Below are 18,676 nucleotides of genomic sequence, written 5' to 3' on the forward strand. Positions count from 1 at the left end.
CGATTTTCGTCCAAATTAATCTGTATATTTGTGTGTAATCCGATCAGATGGGTTAGTTTTAGGAATTTGCGGTAACCTTTCAAAGGCTTGGTAACATATTTAAATAGGTTTATATGTGTTTTGTATCATTATTATACTTAAATGACTCTACTGAAAAATAGTTAAATTTGTTGATAGGATTTCGTTGCAAGGGTTTGGTGACGGCCGTTAACGGATAATTTTTCGTGAGTTGTGTGCACATGTGCATTTATCATAAATCTCCCAATCAATCGCTTCACTCTTGTTTGGTCGTGGGATAACTATATTATATATATAATATATAACTATATTATATATATAACTACATATAACACTTGTATGAAAAACTGACACAATGCAAAATCTATCTTAGAATTTGTGCATAGCTAATTGTTATTGCTGCGGTCGCTTGCCCAGTTGTCTGTATCGGTGAATAGATCCTCTTCTGACTCCTAAACATTCTTCTCTCCATATTTCTTTACTTCCTTTGTGTCTTCGATTGAGGATGAGCAGAGACTCCCATGTCTTATCTTACCTAAACCATAGAATTTACTTACAGATTAATTGACTGGATCTTGGGTTGATTAGTGTTCAGACATGGAACACAAATACTGTACAATAAATAATTCTCTGGTCTGTTTTAATATGATTGTTCCTTAGGAAGCTGATTGCTTTATCAGTAGCTAAAAAGAACACCTGAGCCACCAGAGTATAAATGGTATTTTTTGTTGTGGTTTGGGAGTAGGAGATCAGTGCGCAAGTCCAGCTTTGGGTTTTCCCTTAGGGTTATAACTGAGGTCTCCGGGTCAATTATATTGTCATAGACAATTGGTTTACAGTCGACAAACTGCTATAAGTGTAGCTCATTAGTTGTGACAGATCATGTGACAACACAAAAGACTTCCTACACACTTTAAGCGAGCTTGTAAGAGAGTGAAGAAATATATGACACTAACATCTGCTCCCCTAACTATGCAAGTTTGTAGGAGCTGATATTAGAAGTTACCTTCTCACAAAATTGGGAGATTTAGGTTTTCAAAGCGGTGGAGAATATACTTGGATGTTTCGTGAGCTTATGACTTTTTAGAAGCTGTGAGTGTCGCGTGTTGTAGATTAGACAGAAGGTTCTTCCCTCCGCCTACACAAGAGCTTTGAAGGATCCGTTTACACCAGCTAGACAAGCTACTCTTTTGGCCATGTCCGCGTCTGTGCAATATTTTCCTATACAGGTGAGAGAGTATTCTCTTCTGTAGTGCCTGTCTATGGCAGCACCTGCCTGTTTCTTTATGTCAACTGGTGTGTATTGGTGTCCTTCAGGCATGCTATTGTAGGTATGCAACTGAACCATTTCTAAATAAGCTTTCAACGGAAGAGCGCAGGGGTGGATGAAAGGGGACACTTGTAGGAAAATAACGTGTTTTGACAAATTGATGGCTTATACATGTATATATCAGTACTGATTGGTGATTATTTTTACAGATGAAAACTTAAAGGTGTTGCTTTAACTACAGGCTCTGTCATGTTACAGTGAGTAGATTAAGGAAGCCAAAGTAAGGTCTGTATTAGTTAGGATAGGTTTTCATCAAAACAACTACCGTATATCCTCGCATATAAGCCTTCCTCACATACAAATGATCATAGAAACACAGCCCTAAAACGACGAATTTGATAAAAGTTTGCATCAAAGCCAAACTTACAAGTTGTGGCACGTCGTAGGTGTTTGTCAGAGCAAACGGCTGCAGAAGAGAATTAACACATTGTGTACCATGAGCCATGCTTATGTACAGCCAAGAGCCACGTGGTGCAGCTTTTGTAGTCTTCATAAAAAAAAGTTTCTCTTTAGTGAGTAGTTGATTAGTTAGCCTATCGTGTCAACATAAATGAAATGAAACAGTCATTTGTCTGTGTCGAGCCGATGAAAAAGTTAGTTTCATTTTGAAGAAACAACATTTTATCGTAATTTCTTCTCAAATAACAGCTGTGTCAGACCATTACAGCTACGGAGGCTTCACCAACTGTAGATCAATAGACTTCTGATGATTATTTGTTGAGTAATTGTACCAGTGACGTTAACTGTTTATTTTAATAGTAATAATGCCGTAAGCTATAGCAATTGTGATGAATTGTCTGACTCCGGAGCATGCTCAACTTGTTAACCACAGTAGTACAAAAACTTTGGTAACAGTCTACCAGCAGCATGCTCAGCATGGTTCAAGTTGTTGTTATAATTAAGTTAGCATAATGTCATTTCACTTGAGTGTGATGAGAGTTAGGGGTGTGTAAGCCAACCCCTTAGTCTGGCAACCTTTTGGTGTTTCAAACTCAGCTTATGCGCAAAGATATACGGTACATTCGTACATCTATCCTGCTGGTTCACTCAACCTGTTTTAAATATTTACTTTTGCACGAAAAAGATTATCCTCAGTACAAGTGGTTTATATTAAATATTGACTATATACAAGTGTGTTTCAAGGAGTGGCGAAAAAGTTTTATAAAGTTCAAATAGAAGCCATTTTTGCATATTTTGATTTTTATTGTGGTTTCTATTTTTCTACCATATCATTTCTAGCATGTCTTGCACTTTGCACAATGCTTAATATTTAAGTAAGGTTGATTTGGTAAAAGTAAAAATTTTGTAGCAGTTGGCTTTAAAAACATTGTATCAACGATTGTGGACAGCAATAAAGAATAGAGTTGTTTTTCGCAATAAATACCAAACTGTGTGCCGAGGCTAGAACAGGTCGTAATTCAGGGTCTCTCTGTGTCCTGTTCACTGTTGTCCACATAATATAATGTGCCCACATCCCTAACTCGCTTCTGGTCAGTACTTTCCTGTTACCACAGCCACTTTAGTGTCTGCCAGAATAAGTTACATAGGATCGCTGCCCTCTTCCTTCTCAAGTCACTGTCTCTTAAAAAAAGGATTATAATATTCTTCATGTAAAAGCTCCAATTTTGTTGTGAAGACTTATGTACCGCTGTCTGTTTATACACCGGAGTGCATTCAAATGGTTATATACAACACCACTGAATATACATACACTGTACCAACTGCAACACTAGCGTACTGATATTGCAGGACCTGGCTGGTCGTCTCCTGCCCTCCATCTGTCCTCTCACCAGAGATCCTGAGAAGTCGGTAAGGGACCAGGCATTCAGTGTCATGGAGTCTTTTATAGAAAGGCTGAAGAAGGTGTCAGAGGATCCAGAAGTCCTCGTTGAAATGGGTACATATTTGCTAGTGATCTGACAGCACTTCAGCAGTGCTTCAGTATTCATTTGTTGCCTTTTACTTACTCTCTATGAGTAGTCCTTACATTGTAGTTGGCACTCGAAGCATACTCTCTGTGTAGGCTAAAATATTCGTGTACATTCCGCTGAGTAGTAATTCACTTGATATAGCTCTGTGAAATTTTACTGGTAGTACACTCTCCGTTTGTACCCTTTATACTAACTTTTAGTATAAAGGGTGCAAACAATTATAGCTCTTTGTGAACTCTCTTTTGGATATTGTAAGTGCACACATACAGTATTATTCACTATGGCACCACTCCATATTTACTTCTCTCTCTAGTGTTCTACATACATTTTACGAATAGTCATTGGCTTTTGAAGCTTTTTAATGGTTTTTATATACTTTCTAGTAGTCTGTATATTGTTTGCTAGTTTACATTAATGGGTTAACTATATATACTCCTTACTAGTATTCTATATACACTTATACAATAAACGTCATACTTTTATGTTGATGTCAATCATGATTTTTCCTCTTCTAAATACCTTGTGATGAAACTCTCATAAATATTTACTAGCAATTAATTGATATTCTTTCATTTGCTACTTTTCTTTATTTCTTATTTTTATATATATTTTATATCTTTATTTTTATATTCATGTTCATGCAGAGAAAGAATTGACAAGCTCCTCGGCTACAGCATCAGAATCTCAGTCTTGGACTGGCTGGGCGATGACAGCCGGGGTTACCTCCCTTAGTTCTCTGTCCTCTTTTACTTCCAAATTTAAAAGTCGGCAGCAAGCGGGTAGCGATAGCGCTGCGGCTCCCGAAGTCACTTCTCAAACTTCTCCCAGTGAACAGCCAGGTAAGTTCTATGTATCTCTAGTATTTGTTACTCATCGGCTGATGGTGATGATTCATTCACTAGTGGCTAGCTGCAAAACGTTTATTCAAGTAAATGAAATGCTAATTCCCATCAAACATTTGGTATATTGGATAAACAGCTTCATCGTCGTAAATACTAAGTTATCCTTCAAATTCTCCATGTATAAATGATGCTTGCATTGGCAAAATACTTTCATGTCTAGCATTAGTTCCATGGCATTACGTTTAGCCCGCTGTTCTACAGCTTGCGCACTCTAATATACTGCGACCAATAAAAGTTCTCAACCACATCAAGTGATGTGCTCCTATTTATATAATCAAACCTCTTCATGGAGAGTTAATACTCTCCAAGATCTGCTCCACACACATAAATGCTCACATAGTGTAGCAAATATTTGTAGGAGAATGCATTTTATTTCATTCTTCTTTTTTGTCTTTAATCTAGAAGGCTAACAATAAATAACTTAGGTAATCACACATAGCCTGAATACCGTATATAAAGCCACTACTGAATATGAACGTATAGATTATGAGTGGAATACAAAAGTAATAAAGTTATGATCAGTAAAAACATGTTTTATTGTTATGTTACTTTCAACAGAAATACAAAATGGAAAGGATAGACTCAGAGATGCGTTTACAGGTAGATATATCAGTAGAGATAAGCAGTGCAACTGGCTACAACTTAGGCTAGAACTAAACTGACTTAGTTTGTTTCAAATTTTTTATGTTCATCTGTAGTTTGTTTGATCAGACTTCTTCCCTGTCACTTATAAAACTGAATTGGTTTAAGCAACTTGATAAACCCTACTGTGGAAATAGCTTTTCATGTCAAGTTTATGCTTTTGCAGTTTAACCCTTTGACTTATCATTTTGCTTTTAATTTATATTCATTAAACCTGCTGACGCTGTCAGCTTGAGTTCATAAATTTATGTTGCAAGCCTCATCGTGTTCTACAGTTTCTGCCTCAACCAACAGACCAAAGCCAGCTACGCAAAAAGCGCCAAACAACGAGGGGTTGGGAGGAGAAAGTAGTCTTTGGAATGACGACGAAGACTGGGGAACCATCAATGACCCTCCAGCAGACAAACCGAAGGTATGCCTTGTTTTGTTTCCTTTTTATTATCAATGGCCACCTTTGTTATTACTAACTCCCTGATCAGCGTTGTATCTGGTAGATGACATGTCCAAGGTAGTATTCTTCTCTGGTACTTTTGTAGTAGTAGAAAGTTCATTCAGGCTCAAACTAACGATCTGTTTTAATATAGTTATATATATATATATATATATATATATATATATATATATATATATATATATATAGATAGATAGATATATATATATAGATATATATATATAGATATATATAACTTTTTTGCACTCCAGTATTGAGTTGTTCTGCAAGAGAGATAGGGGTTATGAGATAGGGGTGGTGGTGGTGATAGACAGAAATGATTCCTTCATATATGTAAGCTAAACTACATTCTTTTGGGCAAAGTAGTAATAGCCTTTTTTAGATTAGTAGTTTTATTACGTTTACCAGCAAATTTTGGGTTTTTGCAAGCTTCATGTTTGGTGCTGCACCAGTCACCAGCTTTTTGTTCAATACCAGTTAATATTACAGTCTTCCAAGTCAGCGTGGGAGGAGACAGATGCTGACAACTGGGGTTCCTCTTGGGATGATGGTGAGAGCGAGTGGAAAGACACAGAGGAAGAATTTGAACCGATAGAGGCAACCAGTGATATGGCGACAGCCAGCGCTTATAACTGGGACAGCCATAGTAAGGAAAAGGTTGCTGATGATTTCTTCTCTTCCATTGCCAGTGAAACCAAGGTGAGCTTCGTAACCTGGAATTAGTCTTTGCTTCCTGTTTCTCAGCTATATCAACTATTGTGTGGTACCTTGGTAATTATTTATAGCTGTCTCGTCTATAATTGTCCAGCGGTGAGCGCAGCGATGCGTGGGACTTATTTCATTTTTAATAAGATAGCCCACAGGTGGGTGTTCTAAATTCTGACTCTCGGGAACCAGATAGAGTTTGAAACCGAATATTTTTAGCGAACTGGCGGAAGGCGCAGCGCATATGCTTGTTTAAGTTTGGATTAAATCAACAAAAAAGTTAGAAATGCATAGTGGATGACCAGACTAACAGACAAACGTACAATGATAAAGTGACATTTATTAACACGGATATAAAGTCAATCATCGACACGAAAGGTTTATTCATTATGATATTAGCTTTTTATGTTGAAACATCATATGCTGGAGCAAATATCCTTATAAGAATATATTGTATACTCTTAATTTGTTTAAAAACTCCTCAAAAAGGCAATAAGTGTCTCAAATAACTGCATATTGAATTAAAATCATTTTATTATGGAAAACTGCAAAAAAACCCGAATGCACATACATAAATTGTTGCAAATACTAAATTATTAGGACAATCAGTAAAAAGGTTTTTAAAAATTAGATTAAGAAGTACCACTTTTACAACTATAATTCTACATGCAATCGTTTTAATTTTTGTTAAGTTCCCTAGCTCATCCGCATACAATAAGCGCTGAAATGATCAAAAATTGCACCCAGATTGGATTTTTGTCTGTAGCCTCTTTAACAGCGCACATAGGCTCTTGGTTGCTCCGAGATGATTATATTTCACCTACATAAAATTTGCAACAGAAAAATCTGTTTTTGTTAGCTTGAGAATCATTAATGAATGATTAATGTTATTCATTTGATACCAGTTTCGTGTCAGCAGCATCACTTAGACAAAGTCATGCAAGACTCATAAACCAGGTTTCCATTGGTGGGTGTAATACAGACGATAAAGGCACCGTATATATAAATAGCAATTTTTTCAAGTATTTGTGGGTCTTCACTTATTACGGGGTCAAAACATATTACTGGTGCTTCTGTTTTGTTTCACAATGATGGTGTAGTCTGAAGTTGGTTTGTTTCAGTTTCGACAAATTTTGTCCTTGACATTCATGGAAATCAATTATTTTATGAGGTTTGTAATATGAAATGTGTATTTTTTTAGTGTTTGTTGTTGATAAATTGTTTGAAAACCAATTTTATTCAAAGACCTATTATTCGGTCGAAGTATTTTCTTTCATTGGGTCTCCAGTTTTACTTTCAAAATTATCTTCAATAATCAGTTAGCCAATCATGGTGTAGCAGAAGGAGGAAATATCAAGCGCTCCATTTTGATATCATTCTTAACTAACATCATCATCGACAAACTCACTCACGCATTTCCTCAATATTTTCTCTGTGTGTTTCGGCTTTGAAACTCTCCAGTTGCACGTATCTGCTTAGTATTATGACTGCACTGTTCAGTAGTCACCCTCTCAAGTCTTTTTCCACAGCCTTCTGTCAAGTCCAAAACAACAAATGTGGAACAGAAGAGTGATCATGTGACCGCTGATGGCTGGGGAGCAGATGATGGTTGGGGAGCTTCCGATAACTGGAATCAACCTCCACCTGCCACTAGTATACACACAGGTGAGTGAAGCTGCTCTTTAATGTCGATGTTGCAGATGCCTGCAAGACAAACATCATGATTCTATGACACGGTTAATCCGTGCGCTTGCGTCATCTGCAATATAAAAACGGCGAAAACTCACGAGTCAAGCGAGTTTTGATACTCGCAACAGTTTATTGGATGTTTCATGCTTGCGAAAGAAGGAAACAGTACTCATAAATGATGCGCAAGACAATGCAGCGCAATTTGTTTTATTTTAAACATTTTCCCCATTTCAGCCATTCCTATTGTGATTTGACGAGGCAAAAGTGTGCCGCTATGACCTCTGGTGTAGAATTCCTTATCTTTTTTAATAAAGCAGCCGCGTCAATCCGCAATTGTTCATTGAAACACTTATCACATCGTAACTCAATGTGTGCACAATTTCAATACCACGTCATCTGCACGAGGAAAATTATGTTTTTAGGGGTGTTCGTACCTCTATTGCACATCTGCAATTACCATAAAACCTTTATTTGAATGCCACCTCTAATAGAGCGTCACTATATAAGAAAGGTTGAAAAATATAGTGCCATCCTTAAATTCAACGCCACCTCTATTAAACCACCTCTTCGCCATTCATTGTTTTATCTTGACGGACCCCTAACAGAAACTAATTAGTAGAAAAATTTCCACAAAATGGTACACTGTGCCACTCGGATGATGTCCCTGTTACCCAATTTCTTTGCTTTATGATATGAAAAATGATGTTTTTTGCGTCCCCGCCATACGACATCAACGAAGATTTCATCAGAGTAAGTATATACTGCGGTGAATAGCATATACTGATATGCTATTCGCCAAAATCTTTCCCACAATACCTCAAAGTGACACGATGCACTCTCTCTCCGTTCAGCACTATTCATTTTAAGTTTTAGTGAAAACGAAACCAGAAACAGATTGGTAATAAAGTTTTAACAGATGACAAAGTTGAACTTTAGTTTAGTAAAATACATACTAAGACTTACCTTAAGTACGTGTTTAGTACTGTACTTTTCGGACTTTTAGCCGCTACTTTTTTCTGATGATTTGAGCCATGCAGCTTATATAAGGGTGTGGCTATTCTGTGGCTTTTTGTTTCATCACTAGTTCGCATTAACCATAATCTCCGGTTAGTGTGCCTCTAGCGGTGAAAGAAAATACAAAACAATGCCTAACAGCTGTACTGTTCCGTTAGGCACCAGATTAAAAGCGTCGGTTAATACGAAACTGTGCCGTTAGGCACTGTTCTGTTATAAACCGGAAAGTTGCTGCCGTGTTAAAAAGCACTGTCCTGAGTTCTGCGGCCTATACAAAGGTGCAGCCTATGTATTGATTGTGTATTGTGCAGCCAAAGCAGATGCGGCTTATATACATGTAGGTGTGCGGTTTATAGTCCGAAAAGTACGGTAAGCTAAATTCATTTAAGTTAAACTCAACGTTTATGTTATTTATATCTGTCTTAATGGTAAGCACTCCCTATGGTATGTACTGCACATAATACATTGTAATGTTACATTTTATTGCATATCATATCCACTAAATACATGAAAGTTAATGTAGGTAACTATAGTTACTAAAGTTAACATATTGTTCTGTTACTAATTTTTAATATGTAAAGTACGTATATAAAATTTTGATGATTTCACCAAAGTCTGTTTGCATTAGAGAATTACTATGGCTTTCCATACCTCTCTTTATGACATTTTCAGTTTACGATGTTTTACAGTAGTTTGTATTTCTTACTAGTAATAAGTCTGGTGCGCTGGAGTTCTTTCACTTTCAATCAGGCAGTCCGGTAGGCGGTGCTTAAGAGGCTGATACTCGGACACCAGACAGGGTTTTCAAACCAAATATTGTTAGCAATGTGGCGGAAGTCATGGAGCATATGCGTTTGAAGTCGGGAGAAAATTATTACTATAAATTTAATCCGATTTAGAATGGCTGTGTTGAAGCACGTAAGGGTAAACAAAGCATACATTTAAATCAATCAATATATCGGAAATGTACGAAGTATTTCCCAAGTCTTCGAGAGGTCATTTAATGTTTTATGTCAAAATACTTTAATTCTAAGCTGATACGCGTGAGTTTATTACATACCTTAGCGTTAGGTGAACTTGCATTAGTGGTTTTCTACGTTTCAGAAAAAAATTAGTATGTCTAATTAACTGCTAGTAAGTTCTATGTAACAATTTAGACGGTATTGGCTATTATTCTTATTATAGTACCGTGTAGAAATCTATATTTGACTATGTGAATACTATATGCCTAATTTAAAATAATAATACTTTGTGTAAATCACAATTGAGCATGATCATCCTTCATCAGGGTTTATCATTTACTTGTTGCTCGGACACTTTGTAATAGTCATTTTAAATTTTCCTTTTGTACCAGTATCGAGATGTACCGGTATCGAGAGGTACCGGTATCGAGAGGTACCGGTATCGAGAGGTACCGGTATCGAGAGGTACCGGTATCGAGAGGTACCGGTATCGAGAGGTACCGGTATCGAGAGGTACCGGTATCGAGAGGTACCGGTATCGAGAGGTACCGGTATCGAGAGGTACCGGTATCGAGAGGTACCGGTATCGAGAGGTACCGGTATCGAGAGGTACCGGTATCGAGAGGTACCGGTATCGAGAGGTACCAGTATCGTCCATCAACACCTTGAATACATCGAGTTTCTGTTGTAATGGTAACATTTTTATGCGCACACTTCTATGTAATCATTGTTATTATTAATTCAACATATTCATGATTTTTATTCTGTTTTCTCAGTTCGTATTAAATGTATCATTATCAAATAATTGTTCATTGTAATCATTGTAGCAAAACAGACTATTTAGCCATTATTTGCTATGATGATTTTACATTTGGACATCTTTACAGTTGTTTTATTATTACTTTTAATTTATTTGAACTGTACAAAACACTTTTCTCATGATATGAAGTTTAAATGTTAGAATGTTAAATGTTGTTATATGTTAACTATATGTTAAATATAAGGCAATTTTTTGTGCAAAACATTTTTATTATCTTTATTACTTCTATATATATATATATATATATATATATATATATATATATATATATATATATATATATATATATACAGTGGCAATGCTTTTCTCAGATTTATGATATCAACTAGTTAAGACAAGTGTATATTACCAATGCTTTTCCTCCTAATAAATAACTTAAATGTGTTACATCATAATTCTGCCGCTATTCCAAAGCATATACCCCAGCTATTATTCTACTAGTATTTGGTGAAGGTTTAGTCAAATAGCCCTTCTATGCTTATGCTGTTCTATATCAGTATTTTCTATTCAGCGGAAGAGGCGGAACGTAAGAAGAAAGAAAGAGAAGAGAAAAGACAGGAGCGGCAGCGGGCTATGGCTGCACGAAAGGCTACTCCAAAAACTGGTGGCAGAGCACTAAAACTCGGAGCGAAAAAAATGGCTCAAGATTGAAAGTGTGACTGGAGAATGATCTTGTCTAGATGCAAAGTTTTATGGCTTGAAACTATTCTACTGATTAGCACTCTTGAGCTGCTGCCAGTTTTTCTTGGTAGTTATATTTAATGCTCAAGCACCTGTGAGTGCCTGCCACGCTCTCTGGATAATGCGCTAAATGCTCAAGCTTGACACTTTGGCAATCACCAGTATTTATTCTCATGTCTATTTATTTAAGAGAATATCGACAGAAGAATCGACATACTAGGCAAAGCAGTGACGCATTTCTAGGCCATATGATGGAAGCCAAGTGTGTCAAATGAATTTTTATACTACATTATGTTGGCAAAATCAGCCTTCTGTACAATATCAGAATGGTTTTTATGATTGTGTTTAGCACAGTGTCAGGTAGATGCTGGTGTACTCCAGAATTCAGAAATATATGCAGCAAATACTTTTCGCTAGTGGTCGGTTTATATACCACAAGAATGATTTAGGTAGTTTACTAATGGTACAGCTTGCTAATTTAAGGTCGAGCTAATTTCATAGATTGATTTTAAAAACCGAGCCACACTCGCTTCATATAAACCAAGTTTAGAGATAGTGGCTTTTAGATCATCACTGCAGTTCAACCATTTGCGATCGTTACAGATAAAGTTGCTTGTGATCAGCTTGCACACGCGAGCCATCAGCTAGTTTCTTTTTCATATCAACCTTAAAACATGGTATTTGGTTACAAAAAAATGACTTCGTAGCGGATGAAAATGTGTCTGTGTAAATAGATCAATAGACAATGCCAATGTGAAACATAGTTACACCCCAAAGGACTAGCATTCCTCCCTTCTACGCAGCACAGGTGGCTTGAACTACTCAGACTTCCTGTTTGCTTAGGAATGTTATGCTTAAAATAATTGCAGGTCATAAGGCTAGCTTGTTTTTTGTTTCTATTAATAGTATTACGTGTAAAAGTCAAATATGCGTTTTTCTACTTTCCGCACCACTTCTTACCAATCTTCAGGCTCATACGAACCTCATGGCCATTGGAGTGGCGACTGCAGCTAGCCAGAAAACTGTATGCTGCTTTCATAAGTGCGTATGTTCGAACAATGGCAAACCCTGTAGAGATAAAAAAGGAATTCTATATGCTAAGAGTAACTAATATAAGTTCCCATCTCTCATAAGCTGATCGTAGCTAGTGATTGTAACACTAGAACTAGAAACTGACCTAATGCCTTTGGCAATAATGGCATTAGAAAGTGCAACTCAATAGGTGAACTATGTACTAGTTTTCTTGGTGTATAGCCTTGTTCTAATTAATACCATCTATATATAAATCTCACAGTTTGTCTTTTTTAAACCTTGTGTCTAATTCTAGCAATTAGAATCTAGCAATGGAAAAGCAGCACGGCATTAGATTTGATCTCGGGACCTCCTGATCTATAGAACTTGACCTTTAAGCTACACAAAATAGAATGGATGCGCTGGGCAAATGGCATTTACATTGGTTAGGATACACATGTTTAAAGCGTTTTCTTGGAGTTAATAACTAGCACTGTTGGTCATTCTGCGTAACGATTATTAAGCTGGCTCAAAATGTGGGTATTGCTTTAGTAAAGATCTAGTTTTTCAGCCAAGTTACTCAAATACATATGGTAAGTACTTTATTATCCGTGCAACGCCGGCCATTCAGCAAGTTTTCAAATAAAGGAAACAGCCAAGCCAAATGGGTGTATCACTGGTCAAAACACATGCATTTTCTGGACTGTGCTGTAATACGCATACAAGACATGAATCACATACTAGGCGCTAGCGCAATGAGAAGTAGTGAATGTAGAATTAACTACAGCACAGTGTTGTTCAGAGTTGCCTTTACACTGAAAGAAGGAAAAAGAAAAATGAAAAAAACCATCTGCAAAGTTGAACATGAAAAAGCTACAAAACAGAAACGTGTCGAGAATTCCAGAAGCATATGGACAAGACCATTGAGATATGTATATATACACGTATACATTTGAGCTGCACTGACGAGGCTTAAATAGCCAAAACGGTATGGTCTGTAACTTGTGTATATCGCTCCCATTCTATGGTTTTGTTGAACTATCTGTGCGGCAATATTGGCCATAATACAATTCTTATCACTTTTGTAATTTGAGTACTTTTTTGCCGCTTATGATTTTCTTAAAGCCTATTAGACAGCTTACCGGTAGTAATTTCATGACAGAAAGTCAATATTTATTGGCAATGGGAGTTATCTCCTTTGCCTACTTCGAGTTGCTGGCTCATGGTGTAATATGTCATAAAACCATTTTGAATGCCATCTCTATTTGAACGCCACTATAGGAAAGGAATTGAAAAATAAAGCTCCACCCACTAATTAAATACCATCTTTATTTGATTGCTATTTTGGCATTTTTAGATCTTTATGAACCAATTATGGAAAGTGATCAGTAGACAAAGTCTACAACATGGTAATAACAATGACTTGGTTACATGAATAACAATCATCTCTTGAATTGTTGCTGTTTGTATTAAAGTCCATTTTCTAACTCCAAAGCTTTTCGGTGTTTGCCAAAACTTTGAAAGCAACACCATAGAAATGATACCTGAATTAGGTTAATAGTTTCAGGCTTGTTTAACGCGCCGTAAAAAATGGTTTAGCGATTTCAATGGAATCTGTACTAATATCTTGAGGCTGGAACTTCTTCTTCGCACGCCTGTGCAAGATTACACGTGGTTTCCTTTATTTGTGCGACATATTCTTTGCACGCATTTGCAAGATGACACTTTTTTTTTATTCGCCCGACAGGTATTCTAAACGTAGCGCATTAAAGAATTGTTTCTTATAAAAAAGTTGTTTGGACGCAAATATCTACTAGATCATCAGCGCAGAAAAAGAGTTAAGGTCAGAAAACACTGTGGAAGGTATTTGAATAGCCAGAAGAAATCGAAATGGATTCAAGCAAAAGCAACAATCAGAACATGCAAAGCAAACGATGCAAATATTTTTGTTTCAAAAATGTTAATTTTTGTTTATGCATATATTATAAATATGGTTTGTTTATATCTCTTGTTCTTGATATATATTTGTCGCATTTGCTAGATTATAATAATGGTTATATAACTTATTAGTTTAAAAATTCATGGCATAATATTTAATAGCATCATTGCAGTTATCTTAACTCGGCTTATGATGGATCAATGCTCATAGCTCCTCTTCTATAGCACACGAAAAGCCAGTTTTAGGTGCAAACTGTAGCAAACATATCTATGAGTGTAAGTATGCATAGATAATATAAGTGTATCTATACAAAATGGTTTGTGATGTGAATATTTAGTGGGAGATGCCCTGAGATTGCAAGTGCATATTGGTTAGGAATAGCCATCGTTATGTAACCACAGATGCTGCTTTATGTCTTATGTCCGTTTAAAGTTTTATGCCTTCCTGCTGTAACCACATATCCTATCCATATTGTTAGTGCTGATGAATAACTGGGCAGTCAGTTGTAAATTCGCTTGAGTACTGTACGGTAATGTTATTGAATCTTGATAGTAAATAAAGAGCTGAGTTTAATACACTGACAAACAAGCTACAAGCTATTTCGGCATAACATAATGGCTGTGAAATTATCGGACTTAATCAAATGCTATGACAACAGCAAAGGTGAAGACTTTAGTGTGTGGATAGATAAGTTGGAGTTAGTTGCCAAGCTTCAGAAGATCACCGATCTTACAACCTTCTTGCCGCTATTTTTGGCTGGAGATGCATTTGCCGTATACAAACAACTATCGGAAGAAGCCAAATCCGACTTTGGAGTGCTAAAGAAAGCATTGCTCACTGCATTTAGTGTAAACAACTTTAGTGCTTACGAGCAGTTACGTGCGAGAATTTTGATGGAAGGAGAGACAGTTGACGTGTTTTTAGCAGATTTGCAGCGGTTGGTAGCATTAATAGGTCAAACTGATCCCGAGCCACTGCTTAAATGCGCATTTATGGCAGGCTTGCCAAGTGAAGTGGCAACGCAGTTAAAATCAGTGGCCGCTGTAGAAAGTCTTGAGCTTGGAGCTTTAGCGGCTAGGGCTAGAATGATGTTAACGACAAGCAATGGTCACGCAGCTATGTGTGCAGCAGTGCAGCGTTCAACAGAGCAACGGTTGAGATGTTACCATTGCTCAGGACCACACTTAGCTCGTAACTGTCTTACAAAGAGCAGAGGTCAGAGCAATAAACGTGAATTGAGGTGTTATAACTGCAATGAGCTTGGACATATAAGGAGATTTTGCGCACAACCACAACAGGGAAACGAAAATGGGGGAGCGTATGCACCGGATGCTCACCCCAAGTAAACAGCGCGGTGCTACCATTTATATCCATACAAGTTCAAGGAGTCAATGTAAAAGCATTAGTAGACACTGGCTGTGAGCAATCAGTAGTGCAGGAGAGACTAGCTAGAGAGCTGAAGTTGGTTCCTCGAGGCCCAGTGCGGCAAGTGTTAATGCTAAATGGGCAAACAACTACATGTAAAGGTGAGGCTACGATAGCTGTAAAAATAGGAAGTCACCAGAGCATGAGTGTGCAGTGTATGGTAGCACAAGAACTAGTTGGTGGCTGTAAAGTGATCCTGGGAATGGACGTTATAAGCAAACTTGGTGGTGTAACAGTGAGTAACACTCGTGATGTTGTATTTAATGCGCTGACACCTAAAGCTGTTGGATTATTGAGTTCCAGCAACAAGCTACCAGATACAACTGATTCGAAACAGCAGACAATTGACATTGATGATCAAGACTTTAGTGCACATTTTGATGGGTGGCAGTGGACTGTAAAGTGGAAATGGAAAGACGGTGAACCAATGCTAAAAAACATGTGTGCAGAGTATGCGGTTGCTGACAATATGCGTGAAGAGTACGACAAGCAGGTTCAGCAATGGATAGGAAATGGTTGGCTTCAGCCATATGACAAAACAATCCATGGACAAGTGACTGGACTAATACCATTGTTGGCTGCCCGCCAACCAAATAAACCGACGAAAGTAAGACCGGTAATGGACTATAGTAAAGAACTGAATGACTACATAAGCAACCACTCAGGGTTAGATACAGCAGTGTGCCAAGAAAAGTTACGTGAGTGGCGTAAGTTAGGCGGTAATGCATGTGTACTTGACTTGCAGAAAGCTTACTTGCAATTGCATGTTGATGTTTCTTTGCAACGTTTTCAGGCTGTAAGGTATTGTGGAAAAACATATGTTATGACACGTATGGGTTTTGGCCTTAATGTAGCACCTAAGATCATGACTAAGATCTTGTCAAAAGTGTTGTCACTCGATAGAGGGGTGGATGCCGGCACCGATCACTACATTGACGATATTTGGGTAAATGAGTCAGTGGTTTCAGTTGATGTAGTCCGTGAACATTTATATAAGTTTGGGTTGGTCACCAAGGAGCCAGTGGCACTAACTGAGGCTCGCGTTTTGGGTCTGAAGGTGACTAGAGATGAGTTCGGTAACCATCAATGGGCGCGTGACACTAGCATTCCGGAAGTAGGAACCAATGTCAGCAAACGAGAGCTGTTCTCTATATGTGGCAAGTTGTTAGGACACTACCCGGTAGCAGGATGGCTAAGGGTGGCCTGCAGTTATGTAAAAAGATTAGCGGAAGTTGGAAGTTGGGACAATGCTATACCAGGTAGCACGGTAACAATGTTGCATGAAATGGTGAATCGAGTACTAGCAAATGATCCTGTGCAAGGTGAATGGTCAGTAAGTGACACTAAGCGCTGCAAGGTATGGTGTGATGCTAGTAGCATAGCAGTCGGTGCTAGCATAGAGGTCGAGGGGCATATTGTAGAAGATGCTGCATGGCTCAGGAAAGTCGATGACAGCATGCATATCAATGTAGCTGAGCTGGAAGCTGTAATAAAGGGACTGAATCTGGCAATTAAATGGGGAATGATAGAAACAACTATTATCACAGATTCAGTTACGGTGTACAATTGGGTTAAGTCTGTCATCACAGACAGTCACAGGCCAAAAGTGAATGGCATGTGTGAGATGATAGTTAAGAGGCGGCTAGGGGTGATTGGAGAACTTATGACCACATACAACATTGAGTTGAGTGTGTCTCTGGTGAAATCAGCATGTAACAAGGCAGATGCATTGACAAGAGTAGATCGGAAGTGGCTAAAGAGGAATCAGCCAACTATTGCAGCAGCTGGTCAACCAATCGATGTGAAAGCAGCAGTGAAGAGTATGCATGAAATGCACCACCTGGGTGTTGGTAGCACGCTCTACCTAGCAAAGCAGAGGTTCGGGGCGGACATAGAAAGAGGAATTGTGGAGAATGTGGTTAAAGAATGCTTGGTGTGCAGACGAGTAGATCCAGCTCCTGCCAGCTGGGACAAAGGGACACTTGCTGTAGACAAGGTCTGGCACAGACTAGCAGTGGATATTACTCACATGAACAATATACCGTATCTGTCAATCATAGATTGTGGCCCGAGCAGATTCGCAATTTGGATAAAGTTACGGGATGAGACTGCCAGCTCGGTTGGTACTCACTTGCAGTGTGTATTTAGTGAACGCGGGCCGCCTGTAGAGCTTTTGTCTGACAATGGACCCTGTTTTAAGAGCACACAGCTTAGTACAATGCTAAAGAAATGGAATGTGCGCCAAGTGTTTAGCTGTGCTTACAGACCAACTGGTAATGGGATTGTGGAACGAAACCACCGAACGATCAAGCGAATGGCAGCGCGGTCTGGGAATAGTATACAGGAAATGGTCTTCTGGTATAACAATACGCCAAACGCGGATGGTACTGTGCCATCACAGGAAGTGTATTCGTACAATGTTAGGAATCCTGATGTTCAAGTAGAAGCAGACGACTCCGACAACCTGTCGAATTCGTACAGAGTGGGTGACATTGTCTACGTCAAGCCAGTGGGAGCAAAATGTACCACAGAATGGCTTGGAGGCAAAGTGACAGGCATAGTCTTAGATACTGCGGTTGAAGTTAACGGCTTTAACAGGCATGTGGCTGATCTCCGTTTAGCGTACCGCCGAGGTAACAGCGACTGTAATGGCCCTACACTATCGAGTGACAGCACTAGTGACGAGGTGAATTTTGTGGAACTAGAATTTGGCAATGCTAGCAGTAGTGTAACTGATAGTGGTGGTAGTAATGACGATGAATCATGTAGTGTTGACCCAGGTAGGCCTGTACGTGAAAGAAGGCCACCAGAACGTTTTGGAGAATCATATACATTTTGATATTTATGTGCAATCTTTCGGTGCAAGTGTTGTGTGATTTTTAAATCAAGGGGTGATGTGATGTGAATATTTAGTGGGAGATTCCCCGAGATTGCAAGTGCATATTGGTTAGGAATAGCCATCGTTATGTAACCACAGATGCTGCTTTATGTCTTATGTCCGTTTTAAGTTTTATGCCTTCCTGCTGTAACCACATATCCTATCCATATTGTTAGTGCTGATGAATAACTGGGCAGTCAGTTGTAAATTCGCTTGAGTACTGTACGGTAATGTTATTGAATCTTGATAGTAAATAAAGAGCTGAGTTTAATACACTG

The 18,676-nt window shown here is 38.2% G+C and overlaps 2 protein-coding genes across 2 annotated transcripts in view; both read left to right on the forward strand.

Moving 5' to 3' along the window:
* LOC137396905 (N-terminal kinase-like protein) overlaps window positions 1-11,557 on the forward strand; it is a 29,772-nt gene extending 18,215 nt beyond the window's left edge. The window contains exons 10-16 of the mRNA XM_068083204.1: window positions 1,131-1,247; window positions 3,098-3,245; window positions 3,924-4,118; window positions 5,099-5,235; window positions 5,764-5,973; window positions 7,509-7,644; window positions 10,976-11,557. Of these exons, the coding sequence (XP_067939305.1) occupies window positions 1,131-1,247; window positions 3,098-3,245; window positions 3,924-4,118; window positions 5,099-5,235; window positions 5,764-5,973; window positions 7,509-7,644; window positions 10,976-11,115 (1,083 nt within the window). The 3' untranslated portion in view covers window positions 11,116-11,557. The remainder of the gene's footprint in view (window positions 1-1,130; window positions 1,248-3,097; window positions 3,246-3,923; window positions 4,119-5,098; window positions 5,236-5,763; window positions 5,974-7,508; window positions 7,645-10,975) is intronic.
* Window positions 11,558-14,709: 3,152 nt separating this feature from the next.
* Window positions 14,710-18,359, forward strand: LOC137397555 (uncharacterized). Its single transcript, XM_068083846.1, has 2 exons — window positions 14,710-15,310; window positions 15,394-18,359. Exons 1-2 carry the CDS (start codon window positions 14,710-14,712, stop codon window positions 18,357-18,359), a joined length of 3,567 nt encoding a protein of 1,188 aa, XP_067939947.1.
* The last annotated feature ends 317 nt before the right edge of the window (window positions 18,360-18,676 follow it).

Source organism: Watersipora subatra, chromosome 5, assembly GCF_963576615.1.
Source record: "Watersipora subatra chromosome 5, tzWatSuba1.1, whole genome shotgun sequence".
Lineage (NCBI taxonomy): Eukaryota > Metazoa > Bryozoa > Gymnolaemata > Cheilostomatida > Watersiporidae > Watersipora > Watersipora subatra.

What these genes read in the sequence shown, in the direction of transcription:
- LOC137397555 (XM_068083846.1), top strand. Translation starts at nt 14,710, where the DNA reads ATGGCTGTGAAATTATCGGACTTAATCAAATGCTATGACAACAGCAAA. An exon ending in CTGTCTTACAAAGAGCAGAG is followed by an intron (nt 15,311 to 15,393) that starts GTCAGAGCAATA and finishes CAACCACAACAG; the next exon opens with GGAAACGAAAATGGGGGAGC.